This window comes from Ovis canadensis, chromosome 1, assembly GCF_042477335.2.
Source record: "Ovis canadensis isolate MfBH-ARS-UI-01 breed Bighorn chromosome 1, ARS-UI_OviCan_v2, whole genome shotgun sequence".
NCBI classification, from domain to species: Eukaryota; Metazoa; Chordata; class Mammalia; order Artiodactyla; family Bovidae; genus Ovis; species Ovis canadensis.
Window position 1 is genome coordinate 263,571,567 of NC_091245.1, and position 13,178 is coordinate 263,584,744.

General features: G+C 41.1%; 1 protein-coding gene across 1 annotated transcript in view; it reads right to left on the reverse strand.

Annotated features, from left to right (window-relative positions):
* Nucleotides 1-13,178, reverse strand: part of DSCAM (DS cell adhesion molecule) — a 679,278-nt gene that overhangs the window by 265,415 nt on the left and 400,685 nt on the right. Inside the window, exon 9 of the mRNA XM_069597968.1 lies at nt 10,401-10,679. Coding sequence (XP_069454069.1) covers nt 10,401-10,679 — 279 coding nt within the window. The remainder of the gene's footprint in view (nt 1-10,400; nt 10,680-13,178) is intronic.

Genomic DNA, 13,178 nt, shown 5'->3' on the forward strand with positions numbered 1-13,178 from the left:
TCTGCCTGCCAATAGAGGAGACACAGGTTCAATCCTTGGATCCGGAAAATCCCCTGGAGAAGGAACTGGCAACCCACTTTAGTAAACTTGCCTGCAAAATCCCATGAACAAAGGTGCCTGGTGGGCTACCGTCCAAGGGGTTGCAAAACAGATGGACATGACTTGACAACTAAACAACAACAATAACAAAGTAGCTGTATATTTCCAAAGAATGGTTGTAGGTTTCCCTAGCTGTCAACAGGGATGGGAATTTCTTTTTATTGAAGGTAAAACTGGAAGCTACTCTTGTGGTGGCAGTGGAGGGTGGCGGTGCTGTACAAATAAAGATTGCCATTCTCTGCTGGATGGTATTTAATCAAGATAGTAGTTGATCAAAACTCTAGGTTAGATTTATGACACTGGAAACTAGACTCCAATGGCTTCGTGTAACACCCAGAATAGATGACCTGGCTCCTCCCTCCTCTCCTACTGAATGGTGAGCACACTGGTTTCTGGCTGTCCTCTGCAAACAAAAAAACCCACTCCTGACTCAGGGTGTTGGTACTTGTTTGCCTCTCTGCCTGTAACTGGATTCCTACAGAGAGATCTGTGACTCAACCCCCCCTTGTGTCAAGTCTCTTTTCAAATGTCTCTTCGGAAAGGCTTACCCTGTCCATTCTTTGGGGGGAAGAGTTGGGGAGCTAGGAATCTACATGTATCCACTGCTATATTTGAAATAGATAACCAACAAGGTCCACCATATAGCACAGGGAACTCTGCTCAATGTTATGTGGCAGCCTGGATGTGAGGGGAATTTGGGGGAAAATGGAAACATGTATGTGTATGGCTGAGTTGCTTTGCTGTCCACCTGAAACTATCACAACATTGTTAATTGGCCCTACTCTGATATAAAATAAAAAAATGAAAAAAAAAAAAGGCTTACCCTGTTCATCCTGAAACTCCATTCTCTTAACACTCTCATCCCTCCTTCCAAGATTTACTTTTCATAGCACAGGTAGATGCCTGACATCATCTGTATGTTCATTGCCTCTCTCCTGCACTGGAATGTAAGTCTTTTTTTAACTTCTTAATATTACACTGGAGTATAGTTGTCTTGGAGAAGGAACTGGCAACCCAATCAAGTAGTCATGCTTGAAAAATCCCATGGAGAGAGGAGCCTGGCAGGCCACAGTCCATGGGGCTGCAAAGAGGTGGGCATGACTGAATGACTAAGCATACACACACAGTTGTTGAACAACACTGCGTTAGATTCAGGTGTACAGCACAGTGATTCAGTTATGCATATCCACAAACCTATTCTTGTTCAGATTATTTTCCCATTTAGGTTGTTACTAAGTTCTGTGAGGCAGGGATTGGGTCTCCCCATATTGACCAGCCTGTACAACCAGCACTCAGTTGCTGTTCAATCACTTAGTCGTGTCTGACTCTTTGCAACCCAAAGGACTGCAGCAGGCCAGGGAACCCTGTCCTTCACCATCTGAAATTCAGGTCCATTGAGTCAGTGATGCCATCCAACCATCTAATTCTCCATTGTCCCCTTCTCCTCCTGTCTTCAATCTTTCCCAGCATCAGGGTCTTTTCCAATGATTCAGTTCTTCGCATCAGGTGGCCAACGTATTGGAGCTTCAGCTTCAGCATCAGTCCTTCCAATGAATATTCAGGATTGATTTCCTTAAGGATTGACTGGTTTGATCTCCTTGAAGTCAAGTCAAGAGTCTTCTCCAACACCATAGTTCAAAAGCATCAATTCTTCGGCACACTCAGAGTATGTCTTATTAAACATCTTATAAAATAAATGCTTAATAAGTATGTTTTGGAACAAAATGAATGGATGAATGAAGCAACATGAGAGCATAAATACGGCATCAAAAATTGGGTTAACAAATAGCAGCAAGAGAGTGGCCTTTACAAGTTTTATTTTTCCTGCCAAATGAAGGTCAAGTAGGGGCTTTTTAGATAATGTGTTTGTTTCACTATGCGGTGGCTCATTATTAAAAGGCAGAAACACAGACTCATCACAAGATATAAAGAAGTGTAAGAAGACTGACCTTTGGAGTCACAGACAGGAAATCATAATATTGGCAGCTTGCCCTGCAGTAATGCAGAGCCAATAACAGGAAACAAAGGGCGCGTGTGTTTTGCCATTAATTCCAGTCCTTTCCCTCAAAATGGTTTCACCAATACCAAGGTCACCCAACTGAGTGTGACATTAGGGTCATCATCTATCCACTGCTAGTGTAAGCCATGGGGCACATGTCTAAGTGCTAAGGGTTTTTTCCTCTAACTTCCCTTGTGATAACAGCTAATTTATTTTAAATTAAGCTTTCATAAATCTTCCCTGTGACCCAACCTATCAAAAATGTGCTAAGCTGTACAATGGTCCAAAGCCATAAGGCTCTGGTATGAGGAATAAGCAGGAACTGAGTCCCCTAACTCCATTTCTCTCATTTCTTTTTATCCTACACCTCAGCTTTACAGCTGCAGTTATCACCTCACCTCCCACACACAATTTATCCCCAACTGCTGCAGTTTCTTCAGAAGTATAGTGCACTATTACCTTTTTGACTGTATTCCGTAGGCCACTATTCTAACTAATTGCGTGATGCTTGGGTTTACCACCTGGCCTCCTCCATGTAACATGTCCTCAGTCAGTACCAAAGTCACGTACACATCAGTGGAAGGAAAGGAGAAACAGGAGAAGAGCAGCAAATGGGAGTTACCACCTGTTGGCTTTGCTCAGGTGTGTCCGACTATTTGTGACCCCATGGACTGTAGCCCGCCAGGCTCCTTTGTCCGTGGGATTCTCCAGGCAAGAATACTGCAGTGGGTTGCCATTTCCTGTTCCAGAGGATCTTCTCAACCAAGGGATCAAACCTGTGTCTCTTGCATCACCTGCATTGGCAGGCAGATTCTTTACCACTAGCACTACCCAGGAAGCCCTTATCCCATTTTGCAAATAAGAAAATTGAAGTAAAATATAAGTAGAAATAGGTTAAGGAATATAGTTAAGATAGCACAGCTAATGGGTTTCCAGATCCTGATAGAGATGAAAGGAAACAGAGGGCAGAGAAGCAGGGAGGGGGTCTGGGGAGTCAGACTGACAGGCCATGGGGTCTTTGCTGGGTTCTCTTATCTGCAGAGCCACAGCCCACTGACTGATATCATATGTATCTCCTACTTCCAAGGGCAATCAATGCTAGGACTTCTGAGGTTCCCCATCACTTCCCACATCAAGCATGTACTTGGTCATGGCAACAAGAGGTGGTCTGACTCTGATCATGGCACCACCTGTGCCTTAGCTAGTCCTGTTTATCCCTTACTGGTCTCAAAACACATGCCTGAACACCTCTGTCCTCCTTCCTACTCATTCATTAAAGGAAGAGGAACTGGAAAGCCCTGCAACTAGCTGGGTGGTAAGGACATTTACAGATGTTATCTGATTCCATTCTCTCAGCAACTCCAAGAAGTATGTCTCATAATTTCTATCATACAGATGAGGAAACTGTGACTCAGAAATTCAGTTGCCTTTTCTAAGCCATATAGAAGATGAACAAGTGGAAACGTGGACTTTAGTTTACTTATTAAAAGTTCCAGGGTTACTGTGTTTTTCAGTTTCTTTCTAACTCAACTTACACATCAGAGTTGATGGTTCCTGCTTCTTCCATGAAGTCTCTATCAAAGCCACAGAGCTCTCCCTTATCATAGCTCGCTTTGCTCTTTGACATTGTCACTTGGAGACTTTGCAACCACCCTGGCTGCAAGAAGGCAGCTTCAAAGTCTTCAAGGTCTTTGTTCTAGTTCTACTTTTCCCAAGTTATATCTCAGACCAAAAACTTTAAAGCCTCTTAGAGAAAAACATTCCCCAACTGATGTTACAGATTGAAATAAAAATGCATATAAGTATTCTCTAATACTGTTTGCTGTTTTCATGTGGGTGTTGTTTCTCCAACTTATTTTTGCATATTTTTCATGAATCAAAGGACAGATTATGCTCCAAAGTTAGCAAGTCTGCAGTCTGCAATATGGAACTCTCATTATTCTAAATGGCAACAATAAGTGATAAGATTCTTTATTTTACCTAAAGATCTATTTAGCTTATCTGGAATGTGATCTAGCTGAAGTGGTGACGAAATTCAACTACTTGACCATTCAAACTAAAATTTGAAATTCTGAGAGCAGCTGCCTGATCTAGGTATCCAAGAAGAAAGGCTGTCACTCACGGCAGCAATTAGTCATTCAGGTAGAAAGTTCTCTACCCCAACTGTTGTGTGCTAGGGGCAGAGCAGAAATGGATGAGGTACTGTGTTTTTCAGATCTAGAATTTCCTTTGGTTCATTTTTTTTTAATGGTTTACACTTCTCTTCTGTGTTCCCTATGTATTCACTCATTGCACACATCTTTTCATTTGAAATTTTCAAAATGTTTATGATTGTTGTTCAGTTTCTAAGTCATGTCTGACTCTTTGCGACCCTATGGACTGTAGCACTTTAGGCTTTTCTGTCCTTCACTGTCCCCTGGAGTTTGCTCAAATTCATGTCCATTGAGTCTGTGATGCTATCCAACCATCTCATCCTCTGCTGCCCCTTTCTCCTTTTGCCTTCAATCTTTCCCAGCATCAGAGTCTTTTCAACTCTTCACAGCAGGTGGCCAAAGTATTGGAGCTTCAGCTTCAGCATCCGTCTTTCCAATGAATACGTAGGGTTGATTTCATTTAGAATTGAATGGTTTGATCTTGTAGGCCAAGGGACTCTATGTATTCACTCATGGCACACATATTTGAATGTTTCAAAATGATTATGATAGCTACTTTAAAACCTTGCTTCTAATCCCAACTTCTGTATGTTCATTAGGTTGTTTCCTTTCTTTTTTCTTTTATTTATGGCTCACATTTTCCTATTTTTTCCCATACCCAGTAAATATATGTAAGGCATTGTGGATATGCTATGTATTGATAGTCTGGATTTTGTTGTCTTCCTTTTAAGGGTGTTAAATGTTATGATTGCAGACAGTTAATTTACTTGTGAAGAAGTTTATCCTGTCAAGAAAACTAATAGCCTTGAGGGTTTAGAAGAACCCTTATTCCAGGACTAGATTAGGTCTCTTTTAGTTGTGGCTTCTCTGAGATTTCAACTGAATTCCCTGTGTATTCTCTACTCTGATTAGTCAGAAATTCAACACTTCTCAGCACTGTATAACTCTTGGAATCTTTAATCATGTCACATTTTCCTGGTAGCTGTTCTCTACTAGATTTCATAAAGTCTCACCCTAAGCATGTGAAGCGTAGTACCTAGCTAAAGACTCAAAGGAAACCCTATACAGATACTAGTAAATCTTTCTTTGACCTGGTCCCCACTCCCTAGTACTCTGCCCTGAAATATCTAGCATCTCAATAATTCTAAATGTTAATCTTTGTTTATCATCACCTGAAAAGTCACTATCATTTAGGCTCTTCATCCTGCTATCATGGTTTGGAAAGTGCACCAAGCAAAAATCTGGGGTGCATTTGGGGAATATGTCATATTTATTTCAAGAACCACACAGCCCTCTACTGTGTGTTTCACTGCCTGAAAAATGATTACTTTACAAATCTTTGTCTAGTTTTATAATTGTTGATGGGCTTTCCTGGTGACTCAGATGGTAAAGAATCTGCCTGCAATGGAGGAGACCTGGGTTTGAGCCCTACATTGAGAAGATTCCCTGGAGAAGGGAATGGCTAACCACTCCGGTATTCCTGCCTGGGAAATCCCAGGGACAGAGGAGCCTGTGGGGCTACTGTTCACAGGGTTGCAAAGAGTTGGACACGACTGAGTGAGTAACACTTTCACTTTTCATAATTGTTCATGGTAGGAGGATAAATCCATTGTGTTACTCTCTGATGACTTTTTAAATTTATCTCTTATGTTCAGTTCAGTTCAGCTCAGTCACTCAGTCGTGTCCGACTCTTTGCGACCTCATGAATTGCAGCACGCCAGGCCTCCCTGTCCATCACCATCTCCCGGAGTTCACTCAGACTCACGTCCATCGAGTCAGTGATGCCATCCAGCCATCTCATCCTCGGTCATCCCCTTCTCCTCCTGCCCCCAATCCCTCCCAGCATCAGAGTCTTTTCCAACAAGTCAACTCTTTACATGAGGTGGCCAAAGTACTGGAGTTTCAGCTTTAGCATCATTTCTTTCAAAGAAATCCCAGGGCTGATCTCCTTCAGAATGGACTGGTTGGATCTCCTTGCAGTCCAAGGGACTCTCAGGAGTCTTCTCCAACACCACAGTTCAAAAGCATCAATTCTTCAGCGCTCAGCTTTCTTCACAGTCCAACTCTCATATCCATACATGACCACTGGAAAAATCTTTTAAGTTACTTGACCCCAAACCTGTCTGTCTGAAATTTCCAACCATTTCTGTTGGTTCTACCTTATGGGGCCCTACTAGGATTATTATTATATTAGTTTGGACATATTCCATTGGTAAAAGAGCCCAATTAACTAAGTCAAGGACCTGAATCCTCTAATAATTTCTTTGCCCTGCCACATACAGTTTTTCCTCTCTACTGGCTCATTCCCATTAGTATGTAAGCTTCCCTTGTCCCATGTCCATATCTAACTTCCTTTCCATTTTCTCTGCCTCCTGCCCCAGCAACATTCTTGAAAATATAAAAATAAGTGTATTTTCTCAAGTTCCCACATATTCAGTTACCTCCCTTTCTTTTTTCAAGCCCCACTAATCAGTCATTCACTGTAGCCACCCTGTTGTGCAAGGTCAAACCAGTGTTCACCTTCCCCCAAACCCAATGAACAATTCTTGGTTTTCCTCTTTTTCTACTTTTGGTGGGACATGATATTCTTTATTACATATCTTTCCTGATTATTTGCTATTTTGCTTTCAGGGCCCCACAATCCACTGAATTTCCTTTTGTTTCAGTGACTGCTTTTTCTTCCTGTCTCCTTTGTGGATTTCTCCTCTTATTCTGAAATCTTAAATTTTGGAATGCCTTGGGTCTAGACAGTCTTGTTGTTCTCATATCGTTATTTCCCTGTGACAACTGCTACTCCTTAGATCTTTTCAACTTTTGCTGCAGACACTTTTATCTACCCGACTAGGCAAAATATGTACTCCAGTTAAGGAATCTTCTCTCTCACTTGCTTATAGTCACTTTATACATGTTTTTTTTTGCTCTGCCTCCAAAACATATTGCAAATTAAAACTGCTTCTCATTATCTTGACCCACTACTTTCACTCAAGTCACTTTCTATCTTGCCTCAACTTCTGAAACGGCTTCTTACCTACTATCTTTGTTTTCTGGACTAGTCCATTCTTTACACAGCTGCTAGTGTGATGATAAAAAACATAAATCAAGTCATGCTGCTGGCTTACTTAAAGTCACCAATGGCCTCTCTTTGCATTTACAGAGCAAAATAGATTTCTAAAGTAGTTGTATATTCAAATTACCTAGGGTACGTGGACTTAAACTTCCCTGCATTTTAGAACTGGCTTAGGAATTTTACAAATTCCTGGTGCTTGGGGCACCCCTACCACCCTGCCAGTGATGTTGATTTATCTGGACTTCAGCCTGGACATCAGGCATTTTTTTAAGCTCCCTAGGTAATTTAAACATATGACAAAATTCAAGAATCATTAACAGATGATTTTTGTTTTTGTGTGTGTGTGTTTTTGTTTGTTTGTTTTTACTTTATTTTACTTTACAATACTGTATTGATTTGCCATACACTCACATGAATCCACCACGGGTGTATACGAGCTCCCAATCCTGAATCCCCCTCCCACCTCCCACCCCATATCATCTCTCTGGATCATCCCCATGCACCAGCCCCACGCATCCTGTATCCTGTATCGAACATAGACTGGCACTTCATTTCTTACATGATAGTATACATGTTTCAATGCCATTCTCCCAAATCATCCCACCCTCTCCCTCTCCCTCAGAGTCCAAAAGTCCATTCTATACATCTGTGTCTCTTTTGCTGTCTCGCATACAGGGTCATCATTACCATCTTTCTAAATTCCGCATATATGTGTCAGTATACTGCATTGGTGTTTTTCTTTCTGGCTTACTTCACTCTGTATAATCGGCTCGAGTTTCATCCATCTCATCAGAACTGATTCAAATGTATTCTTTTTAATGGCTGAGTAATACTCCATTGTGTATTGAATTAAAAAAAAAAAAAAGAAATAATAATGCCCCAGAGATTTGGGAGATGGATCTGCTCCCAGAGATGGTGATTTACTTGTGTTTAGTTTGGAGAAGGAAATGGCAACCCACTCCAGTACTCTTGCCTGGAAAATCCCATGGACGGAGGAGCGTGGTAGGCTACAGTCCATGGGGTCTTGTGTTTAGTTAGGACTAGAAAATAGTCATTAGTGTTTTCTTAAATCTCTCAGGAGATTTCATAGTGAAGTCCAGATTGAAAACCAGTGCCCCACATCATTTCTTTCTTGACTATTTCTCCAGCTACTGACCTACTTATGAAGCACATCTTCTTTCTCAGGGCTATATTATCCAACTAGTGATTCAATGTTATTTTCACTGAAACTTATTTAACATATTTTTTAAAACAGCCACAGAGAAACACTAATCAGATTGTAATCAACTGCATTATCCTGATTGGCTGAGCTCAATTCCAGGTCACTTGACTTTTGCCTTGGTCAAAAAGTTCACTTGCCTTTCCTGCAAAGCCAAGTGATTCACAGACCACTCGTGTACATGTTCATCTAGCATTTCTCTTCTCTGACCTGGATCCTTCAGAGTAGATTATATCAGAGTCAGGCTGATGTACTCCCTGTTTTGACCTTTCAAATGATAGTGAGAGTCAGTTCTTCTCATAAGAAAGCATTTGGGGAGCAGTATTGCAGCAGCTCCCATGTTTATGTATCTTCAAAACTGGGGAAAAAGTCATTGCTCCTAATTTTATTAGTATAAGGCCATTTGTGCCTTTGGTTTGTATCTAATTGAAGGTAGATGTTCTGATTTACTCAAGGAAGCTCTTTTTCACAAATACAAAGTTGGTTTCTTCATATGAGTTATAAGTATGCTTCACTTTATTCTGTTGCCAAGTAGCCAGAATGGGCATTACTTTTCAGCAGAAAGGAAGAATTGTCATGGAGACCAGGTGCAAGGTCTGAGAAAGGACTTGGGAATCTACAGCTCGAGAAAGAGTTTGCTCAGATCTACTGACTGTCCTGAAGGTAATGGAATCCATCCCTTTTGATAACTATGATGAGAGCCCTGTGTTAGAGAACTTTAAAATCCTGCATTGGCAGGCAGGTTCTTGGCTTAGATGGTAAAAAATCTGCCTGCAGTGCAGGAGACCTCAGTTCAATCCCTGGGTCAGAAAGATCCCCCGGAGAAGGGAATGGTAACCCTCTCAGTATTCTTGCCTGGAGTATCCAATGGACAGAGGAACCTGGTGGGCTATCTTCCATGGGGTCACAAAGAGTCAGACACGACTAAGAGACTTTCACTCACTTTCTTTAACACTAGTGTCACCTGTGAAGCCCCAAAATGCAAATAGTCAACATTAATATAAATCTTTAATTTCATACAATTACTTCTGCAACGTGGGTGAGTATTGTATGGGTAGATGAACACATACACCTCTAGAAGAATCATGAAATCACAGAACATCCATGCTCCACAGACACGGGGGAAGACTAGATTCTCATTTTGCAGGTGAACCTTAATGAGAACTGGGAGATTTGGGCAGAGGTGTGAAATGAGACTTTAGCTTACATTTCAGGTTCCCTGAGAGCCCTAGAAAAACTTTCTGGAAATTAAATTACCTTCTTTCAATTTTTTCATAAATTTTTGCCATACTTCACTAATTTAATAGATGTTTCAATACCCTCCCCAAATAATGAGAGATTTAATGCTCAACAGAAATGAGAAAGAAAAGAAAACTACATTTTAGAAACTAGAAAGCAAAAACATACAAAAGCTACCGTATACGTTTTGACTTTAGAAAATCTGTAATATATGGCTTTGACAAATATTATTTTTAAAATCATCAGTCTAAATGATAATACAAAAAGTGCTATAAGGTAAATTCAATAAAACATGTGCTCATGATTTTTGGGCCTCAAATATCCCTACATTACTGGGTTAATGTACAAAAGCTCTATTTCAAGAAATATATCCCATGGACCCCACATCTTCATCCACACATTTCTTCTTGGTTAATTTTTGAAAGTTCAAATTTTAGGTAAATATCAATTAAATCTTGGTTTGGAGTTTAGGGGAGTTCATAGTTGGTTCCTACAGCTGTGTGTGCGTGTGTGTGTGTGTTTGAATGGGAATCCTAGTTACTTTTAATATTTCAAGGAAACACCATTGACAAGCATTATAGAATTTGACTGCACAGATGGCATGCATCCTCAGTCCCTCCTTACCTCTCACAATTAGCTGGCTTTGGTGCTCCACAGCTGCTGCCTCATTGCGGGCTATGCAGGTATAATTCCCATTGTGCATCAGGGAAAGATTGGAAATCCTTAAGGAGCTTGTGAAGTCAATGTTGTCAATGGTCACCCCGAGGCTTGCTGGGATTGGCCGGCCATCTTTCTGCCAGGTGATGGTGATGGGTAAGTCCCCTGAGACCACAACGCACGGGATGAAGACCCGCTGTCCAATGGAGAATCTTGGAAACTCAAAAGGCTGGATAAAAGGTGGAACTGAAAGAAAAGAAAAGGTAATAAAGGAAAGATGATAATGAACTGTTATTACTCTACATTCTCTTCTCTTTAACCCTCTTGCATGACACCGAAAGAGTAATACAAATCACTGCTACAGCATACAAATATATGAACTAGCAGAAGATTTGAAATAGGGCTCTCTTGTTCTTTGAATTTTCTTATTGTTCTAAATGATAAGCATGGATTAATTTGTATTAATACTTCAGAAAATATACTTAATCTCATTATTTTGACAAAAATGTTTTAAATTCAATAATCATTTTTAAAAGGAAATGCTTCAGGTTCTGCATTTTTCAGTGTAAACGCCTTGAAAGAGGGCCTTGGGATTGGCTTTCTCGTGGACGCTTTTAAAAATGATGTGTTCAGGAGATTTCTTTCCTGCCTTGCTAATACTAACTTTACAATTACTGTTTTCCCTTCAATCTGTTCCATGCCTTTTTAGTAAACATACTTTAGGTCTACTGAAGAAAGAGATTTCAGTTTTATTATTAAATACTTTAAAAATATCCAATATCCAGCCAATAGCAAAGGTTAATTTAAAATGTTTATGTTAGGATAATTGCACAGTTACTCAGTTCTTGTTACTGTCAGTCAGTAAGTTGTGTCCGACTCTCCGTGACCCCATGGACTATAGCATGGCAGGGTTCCCTGTCCTTCTCTACTTCCTGGAGTTTGCTCAGATTCATGTCCATTAAGTTTACTCTGTACCCCCTTAATTTTGCACATTCCTTGCCCATGATCTTATATTATGAACTGGTCTGTGGTCAGTTTTCTGAGTTGAGGAGATGTGCTGCTACTGAAGATAAGGTTATAACCTTCAGCTCAGCCAGCCATGGACACAGCCACACTCCATCTGGAATGCTCTGTTTTCATTTAATATCCCTAATACATTCTTATTTTTCCCTCTTGACTTAGGATCATTCTTCTTGGCAGCTTCCTAGATGGCCTCACAGGGTATCAGCATCATAAAATGGTCAAAATGGCACCAGAGGAGCCAATTTTGGATTCTACTTTGATCACTTATTGGTCATGAGGTCATGAGCAAGCTGACAATGTGCTCTTCCTATCAGTCTTGTGGGGTAGTTATTCATAGATTATTATTTTAAGCCCATAATAACTTAATGTAAGCCACTTATTATGCTAGGTGATTTCACAAAATGAAATTATTAAATAGCAGGATGTCTGCAGAATTTATTCATTAAATCAGTCATAGTTCCATTTCATTATCAACTCAGGGGAGATGTAAGGAATCCAGCTAAAAAACAACTGAATGGAAACCAGTCATTCATTCATTCACTGAAGAAGTGTTTTTTGAGCATCTGCTGCTGCTGCTGCTGCTGCTGCTAAGTCGCTTCAGTCATGTCTGACTCTGTGCGACCCCATAGACGGCAGCCCACCAGGCTCCCCCGTCCCTGGGATTCTCCAGGCAAGAACACTGGAGTGGGTTTTGAGCAGCTAGTATGTGCTCAATATTGCACTGTATGTCAGTATGTCAGACAGCAATGAACATGATATACCATCTCAACCCAGTACAGCTGTCATGCATGCATAGTCATAGGCTGCTGATGTTAACAAAGTATAGCAGTGGCTTTTCTGTTATTTAATATTATTATTACTACTACTGTATGGGTTTGATCCCTGGGTTGGGAAGATCCTCTGGAGGAGGCATGGCAACCCACACCAGTATTCTTTCCAGGAGAATCCCTACAGGCAGAGGAGCCTGGTGGGTTACAGTCCACAGGATTGTAGAGCTGGACATGACTAAGGACACACACACACACACACACACACATACACACACACATGCTTCTAGAGGAGGTGGGAAGTTAGAACTGCAAACACAGCCAGAATCAGTAAGCAGGTGGCTCAAGTTAGACCTTACCAGAGAAACAAGCAAGCAAACAAACAAACAGCCAAAGGTACAGATAAGCATGCTGCTGCTGCTACTGCTAAGTCACTTCAGTTGTGTCCGACTCTGTGCGACCCCATAGATGGCAGCCCACCAGGCTCCCCCGTCCCTAGGATTCTCCAGGCAAGAATACTGGAGTGGGTTGCCATTTCAGTGCCAAAACTGCTGTGGATACTCAATGTAAAGTTATTAATAGAACTTTGGGTCTGCAACAAGTTGGTCTGATACTAAGAGACAAAGATCTCAGGATGGGTTCTACCCGGTGATTATAAACCATTGAGTTAGTGCTATTTTAGAAATGGAGGTAGTATGGATTTGGTTTCTGTTTTCTCTTTACACCCTGATTCCTCTGTAGCTAAGCCTTGCCTCTGTTCTTGAAAAATGGAGCCCTTTATCCTGCACAGGCTTCCCTGGTCGCTCAGATGGTAAAGAATCTGCCTGCAGTGCAAGGTATCCAGTTTTGATCCCTGGGTTGGGAAGATCCCCTGGAGAAGGGAATGGTCACCCACTCCAGTATTCTTGCCTGAATAATTCCATGGACAGAGGAGCCTGGCGGGCTACAGTCCATG